Here is a 27,863-nt window from a genome sequence, read left to right as displayed (position 1 = left end):
GGGTCAGGTTTAGGGTTGTGAATCATGAGAGCAGCTGTTTTACGTTTTGCGGATAGCCTCTTGCACAACTTGGGCAGTTACAGCCTGAAGGACAAAGGGCTGGCGTTAATATCAGCTCAGGAACAGAATTGGGAGTTGGCCACAGAGTTTGCTGTCAAGGGAAGATTAGAAAGTAGAAATGTGCTGGAGTTGAAGATGGCAGAACAGATGCCTCAGGTGGATGTATCATCAGCGGGAACCGCCTTGTGCAGCCCCCTTTAAAGGGTTGGGCATTTACAGCAAGAATGGCTATTAGCATTCATCCCACCACCATCAGAAATGTTAATTAATGCTTGGAATTTCTGCCCATGTCGTTCGAATGAATGACCACAGAGAGGCTATGCCTATCAATGGAATGAATGACCACAGATAGGCTATGCCTATCAATGGAATGAACGACCACGGATAGGCTATGCCTATCAATGGAATGAATGACCACGGATAGGCTATGCCTATCAGTGGGTAGTCACTGTTTGTCTGGGTGTGTGGGTTGATGCAGTGATCCCCATGCACCCAGCCCCGCAATAAAGGGAACAGAACCCACTGGCGTGTCACATTCCTGTGTTGGTTTTCTCAGCTTCACCATGGCCATGGCTTTAGGGTCATTTATGGGTCATTTGGGGTCATTTGGTCTTTTGAGGTCATTTGGGGGGATTTGGGGTCACAGATCAGCTTCCAAAGCCCCTTATTTTAAAGGAGATGCCACGATCCAAAGAGAGGAGTTGCTGAGCTTCTTTTACCTCAACTGGTTAGCTGTATAGGAATGAACAATAATTAACATGTGTTACATATACACACTCCTATATATGTATATATACATGAAATCACTGACGGCACTCCCCCAGCATCAAATTCCCTTGTGGTACAAACTGGACGTCCCTGTGTTTCTCCAGCACCCACCGAGTGCACCCAGCTCCCTGGGCAAAAGCAGTTCCACGGAGAGGTTTGCCCTTTCCAGAGGCTGGAAAGACCCAGACTGCTTCTCCCAACATGTTCTTTACATGCACTACAGGGACCTCATCTCCCTCTGCAGTATGCAGGGGGATGGATTGGCTAGGACCATCACGATTGACAGATCCTCTAGTACTGACCAACCAAGTGGCTTCTGCCCAATGCTTCTCTCAGTGCTTCAATGTTCCACCATCCACTGCTTTCAACATAGCTTTCAACAACCCATGGTATCATTCAACCTTACCAGAGGCTGGTGCATGGTAGGGGATACGATAATCCCACTCAATGCCATGATCTTTGGCCCAAGTATTTATAAGGGAATGTTTAAAAGGAGACCCATTATCAGATTCAATTCTTTCTGGGTTGCCATGTCGTCACAGGACTTATTTCTCAAGACCTAGTATGGTGTTTCAGGCGGTAGCATGGAGTACTGCGTATGTTTTAAGCCACCCAGTGGTTGTTTCCACCATGGTAAGCACATAACACTTACCATTGTGAGATCGTGGCAATGTGATATCATCAACCTGCCACACCTCCCCATATTTATACTTTCTCCTTCTCCCTTCTCCCCAGAGAGGTTTCATCCTCTTGGCTTGTTTAATTATGGCACATGTTTCACAACCATGAATAATCTGCGCAATAGCATCCATAGTTAAGTCCACCCCTCGGTCTCTAGCCCACTTATATGTCCTTGATGGCCCGAGGTCTCATGGGCCCATTGAGCTAGAAATAATTCACCCTTATTCTGCCAGTCCAAGTCAATTTGAGTCACCTCAATTCTGGCAGCTCAGTCCACCTGATGGTTGTTTTGTTGTTCTTCAGTAGCCCAACTCTTTGGCACGTGTGCATCCACGTGAAGCACCTTTACAACCATATCTTTTGTTCGGGCATCAATGTCCTTCCAACATTCAGCAGCCCAAATAGGTTTACCCCTCCATTGCCAGTTATTTTGTTCCCACTGTTGTAACCACCCCCATAAGGCATTCACCACCATCCATGATTCAGGATAAAGATAAGGCATTTGCAACCTCTCCCATTCAGCAGCATCTAAGGCCAGCTGGACAGCCATTACCTCTGTAAACTGACTTGATTCTCCTTTACCTTCAGTGCCCTCTGCAACCTGTTGTGTGGGGCTCCACACTGCAGCTTTCCATATGCAGTGCTACCCCACAATGAGACATGATCCGTCTGTGAATAGGGCACGTTTCTTTTCATTTTCTAGTAGTTCATTGAATGGAGGGGCCTCTTTAGCACATGACACCTCTTCTGCTGGTGATGCTCCAAACTTTTTGCCTTCAGGCCAGTCCATGATCACCTATAATCTTCTTTGATATCAGTGCAAAGCATGTGGATGACACTTAATAGCATTTTCATATGAAAGGTTCTCCTCAGGAAACCCCGTTGGCTGGTTTGATGACATCTAAAACGAAATACTCAGGCTTTTGTAGCAGTCAAACTCTGAGCAAGTGAAATGTGATGAGGTCTGAGTTCTCAGGCTGCTCAACCAACAGCCTCCCTGCAATGCTACCCCCCAGCATGGGGGTAGCATTGGGGATCCAAGAGGGAAATGTAGTCAGTGAGAGCTGATAACTGGAGTGTGACTTGAACAGGCAAAGATGGGAATGAATGGCGATGGAGGAGAAAGAAGGCTGTGCAGGAGGAGGGATGCAGGGGCCAGATGCTTGTGGCCAGATGTGTGGTCAGTGCTGGTCCGGCTGGTTGTGTGGGAGGCATGGGAGGGAGCTGAGTCCCCTCCAGGAGCCAGGACTACAACCTCGCGATAAGATGCCTGGATGGATTCAGCTGAATCCCGTCCCTATGGAAGTTTAAGGGTGTCCTGCAGAGCCAGGATCCCTGCATCCCAGGGCTGTTTGCAGGGGCAGGGACTCAGCCGCCAGCCAGGCTCAGCACTCAGCCTGCCCGGGGAGCTGCCCAGGTATCTGTAGGGAGATGTGGGGCGGGAAGGAGACCCCCAGCAGCACAGGGGCCTTTTGCCACTTGGGGTGCTGCATGAGGCTGAGGCTCACAGCTGCACTGCATGCTCGGGGCATTGCATAGGCAGCTATTCTAGAAGGAGGACCAAACATGGGACTTTCTGCCCCATACTCAACTGGTTGGTCCTGACTGCCATCTTGTATATTCCCACTGGACTGTATTAGGTTTCCATACCTTGATTCAGATTTTGGTCAAGCTCTCCTGATCCTGATGTCCATTTTGCACTGTTGTCTGTAGGCTGTCTGCTGGAGCTGTGCATGGCTGTGGATGGGCATTCTCTAACAAAGTGCTGTTGTTTTATGCAGAGAAAATGCTCCAAAGAATTCTCCTGAAGAATCACACTGTTGGACCTGGATTTCTTCTGGATTTTTCTGATCCCCCTGGGCTGCCAGGATTGTGCTTCACCATCTTCCTGCTCATTTATGTCACAGTTATCATTGGGAACAGCCTGATTGTGCTGGTTACAGTGCTGGACTTAAGTCTCCGTAGCCCCATGTATTTCTTCCTGAGAAACTTGTCTTTCTTGGAGATCTGCTACACGTCAGCCACTCTCCCCAAAATACTTATGTGTTTCCTGACGGGAGATGTCCGGATCTCCTTCCTTGGCTGTGCTGCCCAGCTGTATTTCTTAGTTTTGCTGGGAAGCACTGAGTGCCTCCTGCTTGCCTCTATGGCTTATGACCGCTATGTGGCCATATGTGACCCCCTGCGCTACAGTTTGTTGATGAATGGTGGGTTCTGTGTCAGACTGGTGGTCGGCTCATGGATGGTTGCTGTACCAATACAAGTGGGCCAGACCTACCAAGTGTTCACCTTGCCCTTCTGTGCATCCCATCACCTCCATCATTTTTTCTGTGATGTTCCCCCTCTGTTGGAGCTGGCCTGTGCAGATACTTTCTGGAGCTGGGTGACCCTGCACACTATCATCCTGCTTTTCGCCGTCCTTCCCTTTTTCATGATTGTCGTTTCCTATGTTAGAATTATCAAGACTGTTCTGAAGATGCACTCTGCTCTGAGCAGACACAAAACCTTTTCCACCTGCTCCTCACACCTCATAGTGCTGACTCTCTTTTTTGGCTCAGCCACAGTTGCGTACTTCAAACACCACTCAAAGGACTCTGCAGACACTGACAAATACCTTGCCCTGTTTTACACTATTCTGACCCCCATGTTTAACCCTGTCATCTATGGAATGAGGAATAGGGAAGTGAGAATCGCCCTGAGAAAACTCCTGTGGGGAAAGTGATAGTGCAGAGTGGGTGAAATTACGACCCAATTGTTCCAATGAGCATTTGGCTGTTTGTGTGTTGGCATCCAGTTTTGGCTCAGACACCTCCAGATTGGGCACCTCCAGATTTGCTGCACTGTCCCACAACCCACTGCATCTTCCAGAAGGAATCAAAGTTTATGTAGGATAGAGAAGGATGTGTGGGGATTCACTGTCACATCATCACAGGGCAGGAAATGAAGGATCCCTGCTCCCTGTCTTTTTGAGGTCTCTACGTTCAATTTTGCCCTAGTTACCATATTATAATGCATATTATCCTTCCTATGATTGCACTGTACCTCATTAATGGTATTCCAGTCAGAATTCTGCAGGTTAAAGAAGAAGGAATTCTCAGAGCACCACAGTTCGATCCAGCACATGACAATCCAACACCACACAGCATCCTACCTGCCCTGAATGACAGCTATGACACATGGAGGCCAAAGGCATGAAGCCAATGGACACCACCGCCACTTTAGAGGGATGGGCCATAGACTGTGGGAATGATATCTATGTGTGTATATAAAACAAACAAACAAACAAACAAACAAGCAAAACAGGAAAGATGACAGCAGTTATTTGGAATGTATGGAAAAGCATTGAATCTGTAAGTGATACGGAATGAGGGGTGGGTACCATTCTGGGCTCAGTTGGGATGCTCTGACCTCAGGAAAAAAGCAGTGCTGGAACACCTCGATGTTTTCGCTGCTGCTGAGCAGTGTTACTTCAGTTCCTCAGCTTCATGCGCTATCCTTCCAGCCATGGGGGTTGAAATATTTGGGATGGGATGGCACCAGGAGCTGAGCTCAGCAACTCAAATGGATATTTCATTCCGTATGACATCATGTGGAAAAAAAGCTTCTTTTGTAAATACATCAATATTCAAAAATTATTAACATCAGAATTTTATTATTTTATTCTCAACCCCCCCCCCCCCCCCCACACACACACACCCATATTATTTTTTCTGCCTTAGTAAAATTGTTTGTACCTCAACCCACAAATTCTACTTTGTTGTGGTCTTTCTAGTCCCTCCTTCATCCCTCTGGGAGGGGGAGAGAAAGTGAAGAGGAAGGGGAAGGGGAAGGTTGTCACAGTTTGAATGAAAAATCCACCTGCGTCCGTGACAGGGGCCATGGGCCCCGCAGGGGCCCTAGGCCGAAAGGAAAAAGTTAATTAGGAAAAGAAAACAGTGGCAACGATCTAAGGAGGCACACTTATTTACTAAATACTATATCAAAATACAGGATAATAAAAATATAATACAATATAATTGAAAATTGAGCTAATGAATCAAGCAAAATAGGAGAGAGAATGAGTCCCGTAACCGAGAGGCCTACTGTGAAATCTAGGCGAAACAGCTGAAGGCTCCCACACACTCCCCTGAACGCCAGAACTCGAAAAGAGATCAGTCTGTTCAGCGACAGAGTTAATATAGAGTCCAGGTCCCGTGACCCATCGTGTTGTTCTCTGGGAGATGTAGTCTTCTTCTGCAAGTTGCAGATTCAGTAAAATTATTCATGCTTTATATGTTATGATGTGGAATACTGATAACAAAATTACAAAATTATTAAACCATGACAAGGTGAAGGTGAAGAGAAGGGAAGGGAAGGGAAGGGAAGGGAAGGGAAGGGAAGGGAAGGGAAGGGAAGGGAAGGGAAGGGAAGGGAAGGGAAGGGAAGGGAAGGGAAGGGAAGGGAAGGGAAGGGAAGGGAAGGGAAGGGAAGGGAAGGGAAGGGAAGGGAAGGGAAGGTTATTGACATTTGTTGGTGCTCAGTCCAGTTAGAGAGCTCTCTCAGTTTACTGTGGCATCAAAATAGAGCTCCTTCATTGTGTTCAACATATATCTCATATACTCACAAACAATAAATTTCTCTAATCAGCTAATTGGCCCTAAATTCTCCCAAACAACAGTGACAGAGGATGAAAGGTTTCTCAACTGTGAAAAGATTAACAGTGCATAAAAAGGAACTTCCTGGTTATCCTTTGTCTTGCATTGCAGACTCCCAAGGCTTCACAGTGGTAAGGTCTGTCAAGGAATCTGTTCAGCTCTTTGATGACTCACTCTCAGTTACATCTTTGCACAACTCCAGAACTTTCAGTCTGCCTTTAAGAAATTTAAAATGAAGCTGAGATTATCTGCTGTTCTCAGCTGTACTTCAGACGACCACAGCTGCTTGCAGCAGGACATGTGTAAATGGATGGTGTTATTTTTGTTGGGAACACCCAAAAGGCAGATGTTCACTTCTGCTGAGGTATGTCGGTGGAGGACTCCTTCCACATAAGTGATTTCTGCTTGCTCTGTGCTTAGTTTGAAAAGCAAATCTTTAAATAAACCCTTGTCAGTTTTGCCATTTAGAAGCAATGGAAGCAAACACGTAATGACACTGTGCAGTATACTTATTTCTAATTACACTGGGGACAAAGGATCCAAAGAGACTTTAGCAGATTCTTTCCTCTCCAGTTCTGATTTGTCTCTATTCACCCTTCCTAAGGATGTGAAGTTTTGAGAAGGAAGTCTGGAATTTTCTTATTTATCTGACTTGGTCTGGAAAAATGTGCTGTCATTTGTGGTGAAAATCCATCAGTGGAATCCATTTGGATGTGGTGCTTGGGGACATAGTTTACAGGAGGGTTGTTATGATAGTTATTGAGTTATGGTAGTACAGTTGGTTTACAGCTGGACTTGAGGATCTTGAAGATCTTTTCCAACCTGAGCAATTCTATGATTCTATGAGGTGACTGGGATTTTGGATGAAGGAAAGGCTGTGACTCATTTGCCTTGACTTGTTCAGCCTGGAGAAAAGATGGCTGCAGGTTGACCACACTTCAGCCTTACTGTCCCTAAAGGGAGCCTATAAACAAGAGGGGAGTCAACTCTTTGAAAGGGTTGATAGCAGCAGCACAAGGCGAAATGGTTTGAAGTTGAAGGAGGGAAGACTGAGGTTGGATGTCAGGGGGAAGTTCTTTACTCTGAGAGAGGTGAGGTGCTGGAACAGCTGCCCAAGAGAGGCTGCGGATGCCCTGTCCATCCCTGGAGGTGTTCAAGTCCAGGTTGGATGGGGCCCTGGGCAGACAGGTTAGTGTTAAATGTGGAGTTTCTTGGTCCTGATTGCCACAGGGGGGGTTGGAGCTTCATGATCCTTGTGATCTCTTCCAACCCAGGCCATTCTGTGATTCCATGATTCTATGATTGGCACAACACCTTCCACAGCTGCCTTACCAACAAATTGTCTGGCTATTTTTAAAATTTTTTAAAATTATTTTTATTTTCATTTTTTTATTTTTAATAATGCAGTGAAAAAGTGCATGGAAAATTGACTGGACCAATTTCAAGAAGCAATTATCAGAGATGTGAAGGTAAGTAGGTGAGAACAAAGTAGTGGTGTCCATCAGGGCTGTGCTGCTTTATGTGTTCACTAAGGAGTGAATGCTGGAGGGCCATGTGCTCACAGGGAGCTTGTGTGGGAAACCCAGCTCAGGAGAGTGGTCAATATGTGGGAGGGGAAGGCTCACGTGCTAAATCCTACAGATACTCAGTTATTTCCCATGAGATTGGTCATATACTTTGAACAGGTTGTCCACAGTCTGTGCGATATAAACAGCCCACTTCACAGCTGTACTTGGTTCTGCACTGCATGCAGTGCTACATGAAAACCGAGAGCACTGTGAGCTGTTGGGTGCAGTGCCTTCTGGGGTGTTATTGGAGGGCTTTGTGGGCAGAGGTATCTGGAGTTCACTCCACGTAGATGCTGCCCGAGGAAGTGACACTGTGTTGAGAAAAACACTCTTTCTGAAGACATATTTCTGAACAAAAGGGATTACTGGGGTGATCAGAGGCAGACAAAGAAGCAGACTGAAGGGCAAGCACAAGGGACATTGTAACAATGCTTTGTTACTCCTCAAAGTAAAAATGAAAGAATGGTTGGAGGAATATCAGCACTGCCCTGTAAGGCTGTGTTTGCATTGCCTCCCATTTTCACCAAACAGCTGCCAGCTGGTTGCAGATTCAATAGAACTTTGAGGGCACATTGGAGTCACTTTGGGGTCACACTGAGGTAACTTTGGACACTTCAGGGTCACTTTGGGGTCACATTGGGGTCAGTTGGGGGTGCCTGCCTCATGCGGGTGGGTGTTTACTCATGGGAGGGGACAGGGCTTTGGGAAGAGAGGTGGGGCCTTATAGAGGCAGGTGTGGTTTTAAGGGGGTGAGTGTAGCTTTGTGGGTGGGGGTGGGGCCTAATAGAATTGACATGGCTTGATTGGGCGAGGCCCAGTAAGAAACCAATGACTGAGTCATGACGGAGCCCAGGAAGAAGGCAGAACCAACAGTGGGTGTCCAACTGGAAACTGAACTCTTGAATCAATGAATCGAGGCCAGCACTCCATGAAGGGCTCTATAAACCCTCAACATCCTCCAGGTAATACCTAATAAGTTTATTAGATCCTTAATGATAATTTCATGGCACACTGTCATCTCCTTTGTGTGGGTTGGTTCTTCCCTGAATCGCTCTGTATGGGTTTTAGTATCACCACAGGGCTTTATTTTATAGAAGACTTCCTGAAGGATAATGACTGTGACCTTCATTTGTTTACTCCAAAATGCTTCATAAAAAGTCCACACCACAGTGAGTATTTGTGGACAAACCTGCCTATAGAGCTTCTGATCTCCTTGTTGCACAGCGTGTAGATCATGGGGTTCATTAAAGGGAAAATGACCGTATGGAAAAGTGCAATGACTTTTTCCATTGGGACAGCCTGGAAAGGGAGGACGTAGATATAAATTGCTGGGCCAAAGGTGACCAAAACCACAACCATGTGGGAAATGCAGGTGGAGGTGATTTTGATCTTGGCCTCAGAGGAGAATGCCCGGAGCTTCAACACTAGGGCTGAGTAGGAGATGAGGAGGAGCACAAAGCACACCACGAGGACAGAGTCGTTGTTGAGGAACATCAGCAGTTCCACTGTGTCAGTGTTGGCACAGGCCAACTTTGCCAGCTGTCGAACATCACAGAAGAAGTTGTCCAGGATGTTGGGGCCGCAGAATAGGAGAGTGATGGTAAGAGTAAATAGAATGATGCCGTGAATGAGGCCACCGCCCCACGAAGCTCCAAGCAGGGTGCAGCGAACAGTCTTGTTCATGAGCATGGTGTAGTGAAGGGGTTTGCAAATGGCAACGTAACGATCGTAGGCCATGGTCAAGAGCAGGAAGATTTCCGCTGCTCCAAGGAAGTGAAGAAACAAGAGCTGAGCCATGCAGCTGTTGTAGGAGATGGTCTTTGGGTTTGAGAATAAGTCAGCCAGCATTTTGGGTAGGGTGACAGAGCAGTAGCAGATATCCAGGAATGCCAGATTGGCCAGGAAAAAGTGCATGGGTGATCCCAGTTGGGAATCACCCCAAACTGTGAGAATGATGAGGACATTGCTTGGGAGAACTGCCATATAGAACAGCAGGAAGAAGAAGAGAATGGACTGTACTCCGTGGCTGTGGGACAGTCCCAGCAGAACAAACTCTCTGACTGTTGTTAAGTTCTCGTGCTCCATTTGGACTCTCGTGAGTGCTGACAAACAGGAATAAATAAGCCAGTGCAAATATATTGCAATATTACAGCAATGTGGGCTGTACTTGCACTATGCACACCCTACGAGCATTGCTTGGTGTGATGGAACTCCATATGGGGAAATACTTGAAAGCTGGGAATGGAGATTCCCACTAAGGTGGGCGCTGTACTGCAACTGGGAGCTGAATGTCAGCACATGGTGGGATGGTCCATGTTTTCTCTCTCTGGGAACTGGCTCCAGAATTGATTCTAGGTTGTAGACCATCAGTGCAGTCTCCTGTAGTGCTGCTCTTTGTGGTCTGAGCTGATTTCTTACATCCCCAACAGCTGCACAGAGGTCAGTGCCATTCCTTTTCTCCCAAGCCTTACAAATCCACTCAGCTTTTGTGATGGGAGCACCAAGACTTACAGCAATTCCATCTCTGTGTGTAGAATCAGCCACCAGATGCACAGCATTGCAGCAGAAGCCCTTTCAGATAATTCTACCAAATGCATCTCTCTTCCTGAATGCTGTAAGCACAGCACTGAGTTCAACATCCATGCACAGTGCAGTGGACAACACGAGGAAGGTGAAGGCTCTAACATACTGTGCACAATGTGGGGCACATGGAGGCCTGACGACACGGCCGTCTGCTTTGCTGAGGTTGGCAGAGATGAAATCTGGGAGGTCTGATACAAACAAGGCAGTCTCACATTCCAGGCAAAGACAACCACCATTTTGTCCCCAAATTGTCCTGAAATGGCCCCAAATTGTCCCTAAGTTGACTCAAAGTGTCCCCTAATGTCCCCAAAATGATCAAAATTGACCCCAAATTGCCCAAATTACCCCAAAATTGTCCCCATATGTCCACAAATGTTCACAAATTGTCCTGATTTACCACCAAAATGTCCACAAATTGACCCATACTTTCCACAAGTTGATTCAAATTGACACAAAATACCCTCTAAGGTCTCCAAAAGGTCTCCTAAAATCGTCTCCAAATTGTTCCAAATTAACCCCTATTGTCTCCACATTGACCCCAAATCTCCTCTAATGTCCCCAAATTGTCACAAATTAATCAAAATTGACTCTAGATGTCCTTTCATATCCCAAAATTGGCCCATTACACCTAATTGTTCACAAACAGACACAAATTGTCCCCAAACTGATCAAATATATCCTCTGATACCCCTAAATTGTCCCAAATTACTCCCAAATTGTACCCACTTTGACCACAAATTGCCCCAAATTACCCCAAAATTTTCCCCAAATTGATCCCAAATTACCCCCCAAATTGTCTCCAAGTTGACCCAGAATGTCCCCAAATTCTCCAAAATTGGCCCCCAAATGTCCCTAAATCGACCCAAATTGACTTCTAGGCCTAAAATCACACCCACTGATTGGAAAAGGAAACCAGTTATGGAGCACTCCCATCTGTTGTGAGTCAATGGGGTGCATTCATCTGACAGCTGCAAAGGAGATGCAGGAGGTGCAATGGAACACCAAAAAACCTTTTTAGCCCATGGTGTCACTGCAGCCATCCCAAGGAATGGGGAATTCCATTCTGGATTTTCCCTGGAATGCATCAGTTAGAGTATTTTCTACACTAATCTATTCTCCCCAGCTGTCTTTCAGTGCAGATGAGGGTGCTGGGATAGCATTCAGACTTTCACTTTTCCTCACAGAAATCCCGTAACACATCCCAGTTCCTCACTGGGGCCATAAGAACATTGGAGATGTGAAGAAAAAACAATTATCTAAATATCTCTAACCAGTTAATCCATCAGTAACCAGCCATGTGCCCAGCTGAGAGAGCAAAGTGCTCCTTAAAAACCTCACATCATGCCATGAAGCAGTCTTTAATTATCCATAAGATAATTAAGGTAGGGAAGAAGCACTGAGACCAAGGAGCCTAACCTTCAGCCCATCACCTCCTTTAATTAATCACAGAATAATTAAGATGGGGAAAAAGCACTGAGACCACAGAGTCCAACCTTCAGCTCATCTCCCCCTTTAATTAATCGTGGGATAATTAAGATAATTAGGCAACACCGAATGCTGTATTTATGCAGTTGAGCTCTGCTCTGAATGTCCCACTGACTCCCAACTCTGTCTATAAGCAGATTAATTGCATTAAATGCACCTCTGGGTTGATTCCTGGAATTGATTACCCCACAGAAACTTATAGAGACCCACAGAGACCCATAGTGTTGGAGTTGGGGCAGTATGTTTGGGCTGAGGTTGGAGGGTCCTTACAGATCACAGAGCCACAGAATGGCCTGGGTTGGAAGGGTCCATAAGGATCACAGAACCACAGAAAGGTTGGGTTGGAAGGGTCCTTAAAGATCATAGAGCCTTGGAACAGCTGGATTGGGTTGGGTTGCGTTGAAAGGGTACTGACAGAATGGCATGGGTTGGAAAGGACCTCCAAGTGATCCATCCACATTGTTGCCCTGTGCTGGGAGAGCAGCACAGCCTGAGGCACTTTCCTTCCTCACTGAGCTCACTTTCTGAAGTCCACCCCATGCAGACATACATCATCAGCTTCAATACATACCTCCCTACCAAGACCTTGTGGGCAGTCCATCAGCCTGTTCTGAAGCCTTCACTCTCTTCCTCTCACACACACTCATGCATATGTGGGCAAAGAAAAGTTGGTTAGAAAACGATAGAAAATCAAAGCCCCTTTGCATTGCATTTTAGGCTTCCACCCATGGAGCCGTGAAGTCACCGTCCCTGGAGGTGTTCCACCAGTGTGGGGCAGCGAGCAGTGCTAGTGGGCAATGGGTGGTTGGATGAGGGGATCGCTTGAAGTTCCTTTCCAGCTGTAATGACTCAGAGCTGGGGCTCAGTGAGGGCTGGCTACCCCTGAGAGGTGGGTGGTCTTTGGGATGGAGTTTTGTTTTGCCATTACAGTCAGATTGTAATGAGAAATAATTACCCATAGAGGTAATTGTTAAAGTTAGAGTTAGGGTTAGTGTTAGGGTTAGGGAGCCATCTCCATTGGTCTCTCCATACAAAGTGCCACATTGAGGTCCCATCCAATGCATGATTTTAAGATGGAGAGCCTAACAGTGGTGGTGCCCTGCTTGACCTCTTCTTCTCCCAGGGAAGTAGTGGGGTCACTGTCTCTGCTGGTTTTCGAGGCACTGGGATGAGGTGCTATAAGATATGTTTCAGTAGCTCAATGGCAGTAATGGTGATGTAAGGACGGCTGAACAGGATGGCCTTCTATGCCCTTTCCAACCTTGTGATTCTATGATCCTATGTTTATATCTGCTTAAGTGGATTATAATCTATGCTTCCGATATGAAAATGAGCTACCAGCCTCAGCCTTTCAGATTCTGAATGTACAGTTGGATATGGGGTTGCACAGAATGGAAACCCATCATCCACAGTTCTCCTCATCAGTTCATTTCCTCTCATAGAATCACAGAATCAAGAGGTTGGAAAGGACCTACAAGATCACCTAGTCCAACCATAATCCTCCCATTTCTGTAGCTACAACAAAGCATTAAACCATATCTTGTAGCTCCTCATCCAGACACCTCTTGAACACTGCCAGGGATGATGACTCCACCACTTCCCTGGGCAGCCATTCCAGTGCCTGACCACACTGAGACAAAAAGTTCCTTCTTATGTCTGGTCTAAGCCTCTTCTGGTACTAGTCTGCTGACAAAGACGCGTGCTTCAAGGAAGTGTCAAATGAACGCAATGTGTTTTTGTTGGTGATTGGTTGGTTGGTTTCTCCCTTTCTCTCTTTCCCCCAGAATCTGTCCCACCAGGCAGGGACAGGCATTGCTCACAGACACTGAGGCTGCTGCTCTGTGTGATTTAATCAGCTCTGGACCCATGATCCCTCCCTGCACTCTGGGGTTGTTTCCAGTGATTCAGAGGAGATGGGAGATAAAGCTTATAAGCTTTTACAGTCATTTAAGTACTGAAAAATTACAGTGAGATTGCCCTGCAGTCCTCTCTTCTCACTGAGCTTCATTTGGTTTATGTGGGCGACATTTTGGAGCCTGGCCTGGTCATTTTGGGTGGCATCCCTTCCTTATACTACATGCACCGCTAAGCATGATACCATCAGTAAACACTGAATCTCGCTGTCTGCCTCATTTATAAAGATTCTGAAGAGTATGGGTTTCAAGTTAGGGACTGGGGGACCAAACTCATCATCAGACCCCACCTGGATGACACCAGCTTGCCCTGGAGAATCTACCTTGGCAGGTCCGTGTGCTAAGGAGCTGGACAGAACATGTTTTTGGAGAGTCAAACAGGCAGGTTCAACAAGTACCCAAGGTGGCCTTGCAAAACCAACTGGTTCTAGACATATTGCTGTTAAATGAACCACAGGGTGTGAAAGACGTTGAACTCATCCACAGTGCCACCACTACCATAACTGAGGCTCATCAAAACACAAAGTCAATCACCAAAAAGACTGGAGAGCTTTTTCGAGTGATGCAGCAAAATGACTGATTTGATGGACTGATCCGCTGGCCATGGATCACATCCTTGCTGAAATCATTGGGATGCAGAGGGTGGTGGAAATGGCTTGTGAATATCAGTCTTAGGATATGGTGTGGGTTTTTGTTTCTAATGGTAGACCTTCTCATCTCTCTTCCTTTTCATCTGCTAACTGCTACATGCAGATCACCATTATTGAAGGAAACCACAGAATGTTTGAACCATAGGTTGGTGTATGGGATGAGATGTGAGTGTCTGTTCATGTGAGCTGGAACAATGCACTGAGAGACAGTTAAGTCACATGGAGCAGCTGGGTGTCCCTTCCCTTTATTAGACTGATGCATCAGCCACTCCTGGAAGAGTCCTGAACAACAGCCCTGAAATGGTCAGGTTTCAGGACAAGGCCTGGTGTGACTTCCTTTGATTTGGATATAACATAGTGTCCAGGAATTAAGGCAACTCCAGTTCCAAATAGGGGTTGATGATATCTGATCTGCTTCCTTTGATAATATAACTAGTTGCTGGTGGGGAGGTCAGATTTGCCCTGCCTCAACTGCTGGCCCTGCTTCTAGGTGTAGTTGTTTCCACTCTATGCTATGTGGAACATCCCTATCAGCAGGCTTGGTGCTGGATTCAGCACTGGTGATCTCATCACCCCCCTTTAATTCCCCTCCTTCTTTTTTTTTTTTTTTTTTTTTTTTGGTACCTCTAATTGTTTTTACTAGCTCAAGTCTTACTTGAAGTTCCTATAAACCTGACAAGATGCCTCTTAACAAGGGACCAGCACGGCTGGACTTCAGTGCCTAGGGCAAGTAATGCTGTCCCAGACACATCCTTTTATTCCTAAAAGAATAATTAACTGGTATCATCCTCCTGGCTGGGTGGCATATAGTTGACTCCCACTTTACTTCCTTGTCCGTTAGTCCATGCCCAGAGCTTCTCAGCCATGTCCCTGTCAACTGTAAGCTCCATGCAGAGGTCAAGTGGGACACAGAGGGCACAGCCTTCTGCTGGGTGGATACAAGTGTTGGTTGAACCAGATGGGACAAAAACCTCCCACCATGCCCTCCTGGGAAAATGGCCACCCCAAGAATGGCAGTCTGCCTCCTCCATGACCCCATCTGAAATGCTCCTGCACTGATTGATTAAAGGGCTTTAAACCAGGTCCAAAGGGGGAAGGGAGGGGAATTGGATGTGACAGGGAAGGGCTGAGGGATGTTGTTGGTGTTGGAGATTGCAGGGAAAGCCTCTGAGTTGTTCCATAGGACTGTGGGAGGATTCCTCAGAGAAGGTCTTACTGCCAATACCCCGTCCTAAATCTTACTGTGTACCCTCTGGGGGTAACCCCAACCTGCTGCTGCCCAAAATTGCTTGTAGACCAGTGCGGGTAGCATGGGAAATAAACAGGACAACTCAAGAGAAAACCACAGAGCACTTCCTTTCATGCAGGCTGCTGCTTCTGAGCAAGGCCCTGAACACCAGTACCACAGTGTAGATGCAAGGCCCAGCCAGGCTAAATCAAAACATGCTTCTGGAAGGGGATGCTTTCTGAAGAGTCTTTACGCTAATGAGACAACCACAAACATTCACTCAGCGAACTCCAAATCTCTGTGCCTTTGCGGGCCTAGGGTTTTGTTTGTCTCACAGAGACATGGTGGAGTGGTTCTCACCTCTGAACTGCAGCAGAGCAGATACCAATTCTTTATGACGGATGGCCAAGGACAATTAGGAAAGGCTGCTGCCATCTGTGAGAGTGCACTGAGCTCTGCCTGGGGATGGCAGAGGAGCCAGCTGAGAACTGATGGAAAGGGCTCAGAGAGGAGAGCGGCAGATTCTGTTCCTTGCTTCCTGATCAGGAAGGACAAGAGGAGGAGGGGGACAAGCAGGTATCTGAGTTACAGCTGGGATGGAATTGTTTTCTTCAGGCTGCCTACTATGGTGCAGTTTTTTGTTTCTAAGAGAAAAACAACAGTGATAACACTCTGATGTTTGCAGCTGCTGCTAAGCAGCATTGTACAGAACCAAGGCCATGGTCAGTGGAGGTCTCAAGTAGCTGGGAGGGAACAGACTATGCACAGCTGACTGGAAGTGGTCAAAGGGACATTTTGTAGCACCTGACAGGAAGCAGAAATTGTATTGAAAGGGGTGGCAGTTTATCTCACTCTCTTCTCTTCCCAGTGCCCAACTGAGCATCAGTCTGGTGGTGCTGAGCAAGTGCTTGTGCATCAGTTGTTACTACTGCATATAAATGGATATATAGTGATAACTATTACACCTCTGCTTTTATCTCTTTTTTCAAATTGCTTTGTTACAACCCACAAGTTGTACTTTTTTTCCCCAATTCTCTTCCCCATCCCACTGGGAATGGGGCAGTGCACAAAGCACTGTGTGCTGCTGAGCCACATGCTGGATTCAACAACCACCATCATTTTGGTGCCCGATGTGAGACTCCAACAATTGAGATAACAGCACATCTGTCCTGAGTGAGTTAACACAGGTCTTTGTGGGAGCTGGAGAACTGCAGGCCATGATGCTGATTGTTTCCCCATTTGTGGAGCTTGTTGAGTCTTCTCATGAAGCTGCATTGCACAGCTCCTTGCTTGCTGCTTGTTTTCCTTGCTGTACTGTTTGCCAGCTCTGGGGGCTGGATTAGGGTATTTATTTTGGTATGCTGTTTGACTCTGGTTTATATCATGATAAAACTGGCAGCTGACAAAATGAAGTTTTGTGCACATTCATCTCTGATGTCATCTTTGAGTTATGGAAGTTATACTGTTGATAAGATTAGTAATTACACCCTTGACTTGGACTCCTCAGGGAGTCTTGCTACGGAGGAGAGAAGGGATGACACTTTCCAGTAGTCCCTCAGACTCACTCTCACTTCTTTTTGTCCTGGAGATTGACAGCTAGTTCCAATAGCTCTTGAAAATTTTGACTATCCATGGGATGCTTACACCAGCACACTCCCACTGTTACGTGTCATTAATGTGTTTCAGCTTATGTTTCAGATTAAACAGTTATTCAGAAATATCAGTGAGAGATCTGCCCCAAGGTGAGAAGGCTCTGCAGGGGTGTGGGATGGTCTGGGCAGCTGCCTGGAGCTGTGGGCACCCCCAGGGCTTTGGAACTTCATCTCTGAGCAACTGCAGGATCCTGAGAAACTGGTAGAATATTGGGGGCAGGTCTGCTGTGGCTCTGGTAGCCCCCAAGAGGCACAAATGACTGCAGTGTGCCAGATCCAGAGAGCTGGAAATGCTGACAGTGCTGCAGCCTCTGCAACTCCTGGCACAGACCCTGCAGCAGCTCCAAGGTTTTGCCACATGTCCTGCGTTTGCTCCATGCTCTGGACAGATCCCGCTGTCACTCCATCCCTCATAATGAGCTCTGCAGTCACTCCTGCTACAAGTCCTGTAGCTGTTCCAAGTATTGCTATAAGAAAATGAAACAAATTCCTCCCAAGGGAGGTGCACTGTGCCAGGAGGTACAGCCCTGTGGTCACTCCAACCCCTCCAATGAGCACAGTGGCTGCTCCAACTTCAGTCACAGGTCCTGCGGTGATTCCAGCTCTGGCAATGAGCTCTGCAATTGCTCCAACTCCTGCAACAGCCCAACAGTCACTTCAGTTCCTACAGTGAATACTATGGCTGTTAAAACCCCTGCAACTAGTTCTGAACTTGCAAACAGAAAAACATAAGAATTAGTTCATATATGTTTGCAAATGCATATATTGTATATGTGTGAAAATATACTAAATATATTATATATGTATAATTACATTTGTCAAAACTATTATCCTTTTCTTTTTCTCTTTTTTCTTCTTCTTTTTCTTCTTTTTCTTCTCTCTCTCTCTCTTTTTTTTTTTTTTCCTCTTTTCTCTTTATCTCAACTCATAAAACTTTAACCACAGCACGGCCCCGAGTCTCTTACTGATCTCCTTGGGACTATTCAATCTGATCCGGTCACACACTGAAGAGCACCAGAAGATCCCGAGGTCTTCTCAGGGAGCAGCTCCTGAGGTATATTCCTTACACCAGCTTTGGAAGAGGCCTTCAGTTCTCTGGGCCTGCTCTGAAGGAGCCCTCTTGTTATGGCAGTGCCAGCAAGGAGACCAGCCCTGACACAGCAGTTCGTATTGCCGGATACTGACTGCAGCCCTGGATTGCTGCTGTAGAGGCAACAGGACTGTCATGAGACACACAAGACCTTAAGGACTGCACAAATGAGAGGGCCTGAGAGCACTATGGCAGTGTAAAGAGATCAGAAATGAAAAGAGCACGTTGAGCTGATGTCTGCGGCTGTACCTCCCCAAATCCAGACAAAACAGGAAGAAAGAAAAGCTAAGTAAACGTCAATTTTGAAAGCTTTTTAGGTATCATATAACGTATTCGGGGAATCTGGTTATATGGTTACATGAGCTCTTGGAGTGAAAAAAATGCAAATTATGTAGGAAAGAAGTGAAATAAATTTTTATTTATAAGTTCAATAACATTTTTTTTTTTTTTTTTTTGCACATTGCTATATCTCACATAAGCAAACAATCTTTATGCAAAGATGCATAAAACATAAAGAACCATCACTGGGAATCATGCGATGAAGATGTGCACTTTATTGAAGCGGGAATAGTGAGTATTGCAACACCTTCCTGAGAGCGTGCTTGATCTCCCTGTTCCTCATGCTGTAGATAATAGGGTTCAGTGTTGGAGGAACCACTGCATACAGAAGTGCCACTGTCAGATCCAGGAGTGGGGAGGAAATGGAGTGGGGTTTCAGGTAAGCAAAAGAAGCAGTGCTAAGAAATAGGGAGACCACGGCCAGGTGAGGGAGGCACGTGGAGAAGACTTTGTGCCGTCCCTGCTCAGAGGGCATCCTCAGCACAGCCATGAAGATCTGCACATAGGACACTAATATGAAAACAAAACACCCAAAGGCTAAACTGGCACTAAAAAATAGAAGCACAACTTCCCTGAGATAGGAGGTTGAGCAGGAGAGTTTGAGGGTCTGGGGGATTTCACAGAAAAACTGGTTGACAACATTGCCTTGGCAGAGAGGCAGTGAAAACGTACTGGCAGTGTGCAGCAGGGAATAGAGAAGCACAGTGCCCCAGGCAGCTGCTACCATGGTGGCACAAGCTCTGCTGTCCATCAAGGTCCCATAGTGCAGGGGCTTGCAACTGGCAATGTAGCGGTCATAGGACATGATAGTGAGAAGGGACAACTCTGCTGAGATGAAGAAGAAAATGAAAAAGAGCTGTGCAGCACATCCTGCGTAGGAGATGGCCCTGGTGTCCCAGAGGGCCTTGGCCATGGCTTTGGGGATTGTGGTGGAGATGCAGCCCAGGTCAAGGAGGGCCAGGGTGAGGAGGAAGAAGTACATGGGGGTGTGCAGGCGGCGGTCGCAGGCTACGGCTGTGCTGATGAGGCCGTTGCCCAGGAGGGCAGCCAGGTAGATGCCCAGGAAGAGCCAGAAGTGCAGGAGCTGCAGCTGCCGCGTGTCTGCCAACGGCAGCAGGAGGAACTCGCAGATGGAGCTGCTGTTGGGCATCTGCTTTTGTTCCTTGCCTCAGAGACCTGTTCAGAGTGCAGAAGATAATGACAAATCCAGATGATTCTCAAAGATATTCCTCCTACTATACTATGAAATGTTTTCATTTTCCTATGACAATATTCATTTAGCAACTCTAATTGAATTTAACTTCATTAAGTTCACCATTCTATAAGCAGAAAAAGCACATGGAGCTTTAACCTTCCTTTCATCTTCTAATCTTATCCCATTTCCCTGGTCTTTTTTCATCTGTTTCGTGTCTCATATCTTTACCCTCACTGCTGTTAAAATCCTCAGTCCCAACCTTTGTGCCCTTCACTTTCTGTTCTGGAAACATGCCTATTTGCAATATAGGTGCATTATTCTTGTCAACATAATTGACAATTTCAACTAGTTCCACCCTTGGAAAGGTTCCTTTTTCTTGAAAGGGGAGGCTGAAAACACTTCACGTGTGACAGTTCACATAACAAGCAACTGACTGAAGAAGAACTGGGAGTCTCAGAGCTGTGTTTATGTTTGACAGACTCTTAGACTTCTGCTTCGAATCCTTCCCCCTTCTGTCCAAACAAGAAATAGAAAATTGCTACCTTGGCTCTCCTCTTGCAAAGTACCCACAGAAACTTTCAGCTGTGCAGTGGAGATCCCCCTGCCCCAGGCAGCGGCTGTGGCAGCACAAGCCCTGCTGGGAGGCTCCTTCCCCCCGCCCATCTCCCCGCAGCGCCCTGGGCAGCTCCCCGGGCAGGCTGAGTGCTGAGCCTGGCAGGCGGCAGAGTCCCATACCCGGCACACAGCCCCTGGGGCACAGCAGGGACCCTGCTCTGCAGGACAGCCCTGGGCACACACCTGCAACCCCGGCTGCACAGCCTGCAGCCGTGCTGGGACACGTAGCCCTCATGGCTGTGCTTTCATACTGCAGTATGGAAGCCCTCAGGTAAGCAGAAGGCTTTTTCCACTGTAAAGAAACATTCATTGCCTGAAGCTAGATCTGCTTCGGGATGTTCCAGATTAAGTTAACCCTCTATAAAAAGCAGCTGCATTACCTACTGCAAGGGACTTACTGTGTCATGGCCTGTGAGCAATGTTCCTGAAGTGAGCTCACAGCCCGCTCACACCGCACACATCCTGTAAGCTCTCTCCTATTTCTCTCGTCTCTGTCTTTCACCTGCTGGCTGTGCTGTGCACAAGAGCTGCTCCTGGGCACAGCTGTCTCTCTACAGCTCTGCCCACCTTTATGAGCTCCCTGTGTCCCAGGAGCGCGGCCAAGCTCAGCAGCAGAGGATGTCAGTTTTATCCTTCCCGCTCATTTCCCCTGTGTTGTCCCTGGGTCCTCGTGGCCATCAGCTCCTGAAAGACAACAGTATCATAACGGTTCTTTGAAATCTGCTGAGTTATCCACCAGTCATTTCCTGACATCTGGTGAGTCCTGCTTGAGATTGTTTGATAAAACAAAAAGGGCAACCAGACAAGGACAAGGAGGGTTGAGACAGCTTCTTTGTGCAGGGCAGTGATCCAGCCGAGGCAGTGCAGGTGCCTCATCCCTAGATGAAAACCCTGGGGCAGAAATGGGATTCAGCTCCCCATAGACCCTTGGGAGCTGGGATTCCTCTATTTCAGCTCAGATGTGCACAAGGAGTTGCACAGTGCTGTTTTAATATCTTCCTTAAACAGAACTATAAACAAATAAACAGTAAATGTTTGCTGGATTCTTCCTATTTAAACTCTCCCCAGGTATCTCTCCATTTTGCTGAACAAGTTCTGATAACCCGAAATAGATAACAGGAAGGCACAAGGCACAAGATGCTCTTTAGGTTAGAATGGGCCCCAGGGCTCATTTGCTGCTGAGTCCATCAGCCACCAGTGCAGAGAGAAGTTTGCACAAACTGCTCAACAAGACAAAGTCAGAAGTAACAGTGAAGTTTCTTGGAGTACTAATGGGCCCACTGAGGGCCATTACCAAGTAAGCTTCCCAAGGCACTAGTTAGAGAAGATAATTGGAAGACATGGAAACAGGCAGGGAAAGGCACTGGCATGCTAAGAAACCTCTCCTTTGCCTTACGAAGCAGACAGGTCAAGCCCTGATTGCAAGGCCAGAGGTAGGGAGATCCTGTCTCTCATGTTGTCTCAAGGCACTTCCTGGGGCAGTGAGTTGGAAGTCTGTATGATGTTAAGTGAAAGACATGGGAATGGAAGATCCCAGGCTCTGCATGTGGTGCAAGGATGCTGTTAAGTTCATATCCCACATGTGCCCTGTGTCTCATCGCAGGATGTGGGGTGTGAGAAGGGCTCAGTCTGAACAAGCAGTCAATCACAGTGAAACTCTGAACTTCAGATCTCTCAGTTCCAGTGCCCTCCTGTGCACACTCTCTCATATTTTGATGTCCTTTGTGTTCTGCGGTGCCCAGAAGTGCTCCCAGCGCTCCAGGTGAAGCAGTAGCAATGCAGAGCAGAGAGGGACAAACCTTTCCTCACCCAGCTGGCAATAAATTGCTTGATGCGCTCCGGGGTACCTTTGGCCTTCCTGGCTGCCTGGGCACACTGCTGAATCACTTCCAATTTTATGTTGAGCAGGACCCCCAATCCTTTTCAGTCAGACGTCTCTCATGTGTCCAATATACAGACAGTGTTTATGTCCAGGGTTGTCCATACCCAGGTGCACAATCAGGCACTTGTTCTTGTTATACTTTATGCACTTGGTGCTTAGTACCAACTGATACCCACTTCTCTGACTTGTGCACATCTCTCTGCAAGTCCTCTCCACCCTCAGTGGAGGCAACAGCACCTCCTCATCTGGTCTCACCAGCAAACTTGCTCAGAACATCTTCTAGTCCTGCATGCAAGTCATCTGCATAAACATTAAAGGAAAGTGGCCCTAAAATGGAACCCTGGGGAACTCTGACAGTGACCATCTACCAGCCCGATGGAACCCACTGACTATAATCCTTTGGGACAGAACTACTGGCCAACTGCTCACCCACCACTGCTGGTGAACCTGAAAGGCAAAATGTCAGCGTGCTGGGACAAACAGACAAACACCAATATAGTTACATATAGCTGCGACAATTTATTGCCCGAAAAGCCATGATTTTAAAGGAGACAGACAAGGGCGTCCAAAAATCACACACGCTAATTGGAGGAAAGCTACTGCAATAACAACCCTATAACCCCCCTTCAAAGCCACGAGCCATTCATTCTTTTCCTAGAGATGTCCTTTGTTCTCATGCTGTTTATCCTGCTCCGCAGCTGCTGCTCTGTGAACTCCTTATCTCAATCCATGGCTGCTGCTCTGTAAAATTCTTCTTGTATTACAACACACCACGTTCTGTTTTTGTCTAGCAGTATGCAGGAATTTCTGTCCAGAAGGGTGCTGGAGAAATAGTATCAAAAGCTCTACTGAAATCCTCAAGGATTGCATCAACTGCCTTCCCTTGTTCAGCTCAATGGATAAAGGTGTCATAAAAAGACTTGAAATTAAATAGGACCATCCCCTCGGAATACTGTGTTGTCTGTGACCAATCACAGAATTGTACTTCAGGTGTTTTTCCATAACTCCCACCATCATTTTCTCCATAATTTTATCAAGCACTGGTGTGAGACTGAGAGGTCCATAGTTCCCCTTGTAATCTTTCTTGCTCTTCCTTACGATAAGACAACATTTGCCAGCTTCCTGTCAACTGGTATGACCCTAGATTTATTAGATGCCATTGAAATGCGAGCCCAGAGCATACTAAATTGTCATCAGTGCAAGAACGTAGATGTGCCGTATCTTTGCAATGCCTTGAAATCCAGACTATGCCACAGATGGAGCAGAGAGGAAGATCTGCCTCTTCTGTTCTGAGCTCATCCTTTTGATAAGCTGAATATCACTACGTACTCCATGGGGTCAGGTGCAAAAGACACACTGGGTGCCCTAAGCACACGGCTGAGGTGGTATTTAGGATGGCCAAGAATACCTCCCTTCTGGCCCTCAGCTGATGCTCCAGAAGGAGGTGTCTATCTCATAGATTTTCCGTCACAGTTTACAAGCACTAGCACAAAACTAGGATCACCCAAGGCACGTTGGGCATCACTGAGAGACTGTGTATGAGCAGTGCAGTCGCTGTGGAATAAAAACCAAGGATTCAGATGAGGGACTCACACACAGACACCTCACTGTGCACATCTGAACTCAGCTAGGTGAACTTGCAACTCCCGTGGTTCTTTGAAAAACTGATTCCAATTCAGCCCCGGGGTTTCCATCTGAGGATGAGATGCCTAACACTAGAATAAGGATGGGATGGTCTGATGATAACAGGACAAATGGAAACGGATTTAAATTAAAAAGGGGAGACATAGGTTAGATGTGAGGAACCTATTTTTTTACACAGCAACACTGGAAAAAGTTGCCCTCAGAGGCTGTGCATGCCCGATGGATGGGATCCTGGGTTTACTCTGGGTTTACCCTCACGTCAGTCCATGTTTCTACTCATACTTTTCACTAGGTGAATTTTCACTTTACTCAAGGTTTTACTCACAATTCACCATCAGGGAGTGTGATCTGGAGATGGGCTGGTGGAGTGACTTGCTGGCATCCCCAAGGGAAGGCTGCCAGGCAGATACCCCCAGAAAAGTGGTTGACTCCCTGCCCTGTCACAGTCGGACAGACCTGACTGATGAGGAGGGTTGGAAGAGAGTCCCAACTCAACGTCACAGGAGCCCCCCCATGCCTGCCTAGCCCTCGACCCCTGCTCCCTCTAAGCAACAGGTTTGAGACTCTGAAATCTGAAGGAGATAAGAATGGGGAGGCAATGGAGGATCTGCCTAGGAGGGAACCTAATGCAAGGCAGTCACTACCAAGCCTTGTGACTTTCTCTGCCATAAAAGAAAGAAGGGTGGCCGTGGTGGGTGACTCCCTTCTCAGAGGAATAGAGGGTCCCATTTGCAGACTGGACCCGAGCCGTCAGTAAGTCTGCTGCCTTCTTGGTTTCAGGTCAGGGACATAACGAGGAAACTCCCCATGCTGGTTAGGTCCACTGATTATTTTCCACTACTCATAGTTTATGTGGGCACTCCTGGTACAGACAATGCAGTAGATCCAAGATTTTGCTACACGTCCTGCGGTTGCTCCAAGCTCTGGACAGATCCCACTGTCACTCTGCCCCTCTGCGGTCACTTCTGCTACAGGTCCTGTAGCTGTTCCAAGTATCGCTATAAGAAAATGAAACAAATTCCTCCCAAGGGAGGTGCACTGTGCCAGGAGGTTCAGCCCTGTGGTGACTCCAACCCCTCCAATGAGCACAGTGGCTGCTCCAACTTACTCACAGGTCCTGTGGTGATTCCAGCTCTGACAATGAGCTCTGAGGTTGCTTCAACTCCTGCAACAGCCTGACAGTCACTTCAGCTCCTACAGTGAACCCTATGGCTCTTAAAACCCCTGCAACTAGTCCTGGACTTGCAAACAGATACACATAGGGATTAGTTCGTATATGTTTGCAACTGCTTATGTCGTATATGTGTGAAAATATACTAAATATATTATATATGTATATATATATTATCATAATTATTATCCTTTTCTTTTTATCTCAACCCATAAACCTTAAACCACAGCACTGCCCTGAGTCTCTTACTGATCTCATTGGGATTATACAATCTGATCTGGTCACACAGTGAAGAGCACCAGAAGATCTTGAGGTCTTCTCAGGGAGCAGCTGCTGAGGTATATTCCTTACACCAGCTTTGGAAGAGGCCTCCAGTTCTCTGGTCCTGCTTTGAAGCAGCCCTCTTGTTATGGCAGTGCCAGCAAGGACACCAGCCCTGACACAGCTGTTCGTATTGCCGGCTACTGACTGCAGCCCTGGAGTTCTGCTGTAGAGACAACTGGACTGTTGTGAGACACACAAGTCCTTGAGCCTGCACAAATGAGAGGAGTTGAGAGCACTGTGGCAGTGTAAAGAGAGCAGGATTGAAAAGAGAATGTTGTGCAGCTGTCTGTTACTGTCCCCCCGACCCAGACCCGAACAAGGTAGGAAGAGAGAAGAGATAAAGAAAAGTCAATTTTGAAAACTTTTTATTTATCTCTTAACCTAATCAGGAAATCTGGTTCAATGTTTACTTGAGCTCTTGGAGTGAGAAAATGGAAAGTAGGCCGGAAAGAAGAGAAATAATTTGCAACATTTTTCTCCAGATTTCTGTATCATACATGATCAAAAAAGTATATATGCATAAAATATAAAGAACCATCACTGGGAATCCTGTGAGGAAGATGTGCATTTTATTGAAGCTGGAATAGTGCGTATTACAACACCTTCCTGAGAGCGTGCTTGATCTCCCTGTTCCTCATGCTGTAGATAATAGGGTTCAGTGTTGGAGGAACCACTGCATACAGAACTGCCACTGTCAGATCCAGAAGTGAGGAAGAAATGGAGTGGGGTTTCAGGTAGGCAAAAAAGGCAGTGCTGAGAAATAGGGAGACCACGGCCAGGTGAGGGAGGCACGTGGAGAAGGCTTTGTGCCGTCCCTGCTCAGAGGGCATCCTCAGCACAGCAAGGAAGATCTGCACATAGGACACCACTATGAAAACAAAGCACCCAAACGCTAAACTACCACTAAAAATGAGAAACACAATTTCCCTGAGGTAGGAGGCTGAGCAGGAGAGTTTGAGGATCTGGGGGATTTCACAGAAAAACTGGTTGACAACATTGCCTTGGCAGAGAGGCAGTGAAAACGTACTGGCAGTGTGCAGCAGGGAATTGAGAACCCCAGTGCCCCAGGCAGCTGCTGCCATGGTGGCACAAACTCTGCTGTCCATCAAGGTCCCGTAGTGCAGGGGCTTGCAGATGGCAACGTAGCGGTCATAGGACATGATGGTGAGAAGGGAATACTCTGCTGAGAGGAAGAAGGAAAAGAAAAAGAGCTGTGCAGCACATCCTGTGTAGGAGATGGCCCTGGTGTCCCAGAGGGCGTTGGCCATGGCTTTGGGGAGAGTGGTGGAGATGCTGCCCAGGTCGAGGAGGGCCAGGGTGAGGAGGAAGAAGTACATGGGGGTGTGCAGGCACCGGTCGCAGGCTACGGCTGTGCTGATGAGGCCGTTGCCCAGGAGGGCAGCCAGGTAGATGCCCAGCAAGAGCCAGAAGTGCAGGAGCTGCAGCTGCCGCGTGTCTGCCAACGGCAGCAGGAGGAACTCGCTGATGGAGCTGCTGTTGGGCATCTGCTGTTGTTGGGCTTGGAGTCCTGCTCAGAGTGCAGAAGATAATGACAAGTCCAGACCATTCTCAGAGGCACTACTCCTGCTATACTATGAAATGTTTTTATTCTCTTACAACAGTGTACATTTAGCACCATTACTTGCATTTAATTTCATGTATTTCAACATTCCTTAAGCAGAAGCAGCATATAGAGCTCTAACCTTCCTTTTATTTTCTTATGCCTTCTCCCTGGATATTTTCATCTGTTTCATATCTCATATCTTTACCCCAACTGCTCTTAGAGCCCTTTACCCCAGCTTCTGTGGCATTCAGTTTCAGTTAGAAAATGCTGCCTGTTTGTAGGATAAGTGAATTATTCATGCCCACAGAAAATGATGATAATTTCATCCTTCGAGAAAGGGGAGACTGAAAGCACATCATGTGTGAGTGTTCACAAAACAAGCAATTGATTGACGAAAAATTCTCAGAACTTTTATTGTCCCTTTTAGATTTCTGACTCCAAACCTCTTTGCCTCAGAAGAGGAAATGGAAACCCCCTGCCTTGGCTCTCCTCTTGCAAAGTGCCCTCAGAAACATACTGTTGTGCAGTGGAGCTGTGATCCCCTGCCCCAGGCAGCAGCAGCACAAGCCCTGCCGGGGGGCTCCTTCCCCCCACCCGTCTCCCTGCAGCGCCCTGGGCAGCTCCCCGGGCAGGCTGAGTGCTGAGCCTGGCAGGCGGCAGAGTCCCATACCCGGCACACAGCCCCTGGGGCACAGCAGGGACCCTGCTCTGCAGGACAGCCCTGGGCACCCGCCTGCAGCCCCGGCTGCACAGCCTGCAGCCGTGCTGGGACACGCAGCGCTCAGGGCTGTGCTCTGACACTGCAGTATGGAAGCCC

General features: G+C 47.2%; 3 protein-coding genes across 3 annotated transcripts in view; 2 read left to right on the top strand and 1 right to left on the bottom strand.

The window, feature by feature from the left end:
- Positions 1-27,863, top strand: part of LOC146759719 (kinesin-like protein KIF20B) — a 123,821-nt gene that overhangs the window by 43,903 nt on the left and 52,055 nt on the right. The window lies entirely within an intron of this gene.
- Positions 3,296-4,231, top strand: LOC146759723 (olfactory receptor 10AG1-like). The gene has a single exon (XM_085509304.1). It carries the CDS (start codon positions 3,296-3,298, stop codon positions 4,229-4,231), a length of 936 nt encoding a protein of 311 aa, XP_085365430.1.
- LOC146759722 (olfactory receptor 4M1-like) lies at positions 7,793-21,337 on the bottom strand. The gene is made up of 4 exons (XM_085509326.1): positions 21,169-21,337; positions 19,630-19,752; positions 8,901-9,621; positions 7,793-7,898 (listed from the first exon to the last, which is right to left on the bottom strand). Exons 1-4 carry the CDS (start codon positions 21,335-21,337, stop codon positions 7,793-7,795), a joined length of 1,119 nt encoding a protein of 372 aa, XP_085365452.1.

The sequence above is a fragment of the Coturnix japonica genome, chromosome 9 (assembly GCF_054131305.1).
Source record: "Coturnix japonica strain WE chromosome 9, WE-NBRP24, whole genome shotgun sequence".
Classification (NCBI taxonomy): domain Eukaryota; kingdom Metazoa; phylum Chordata; class Aves; order Galliformes; family Phasianidae; genus Coturnix; species Coturnix japonica.
Note: the sequence above shows the minus strand (reverse complement) of the source record. Positions and strands in the feature narration are given on the sequence as shown.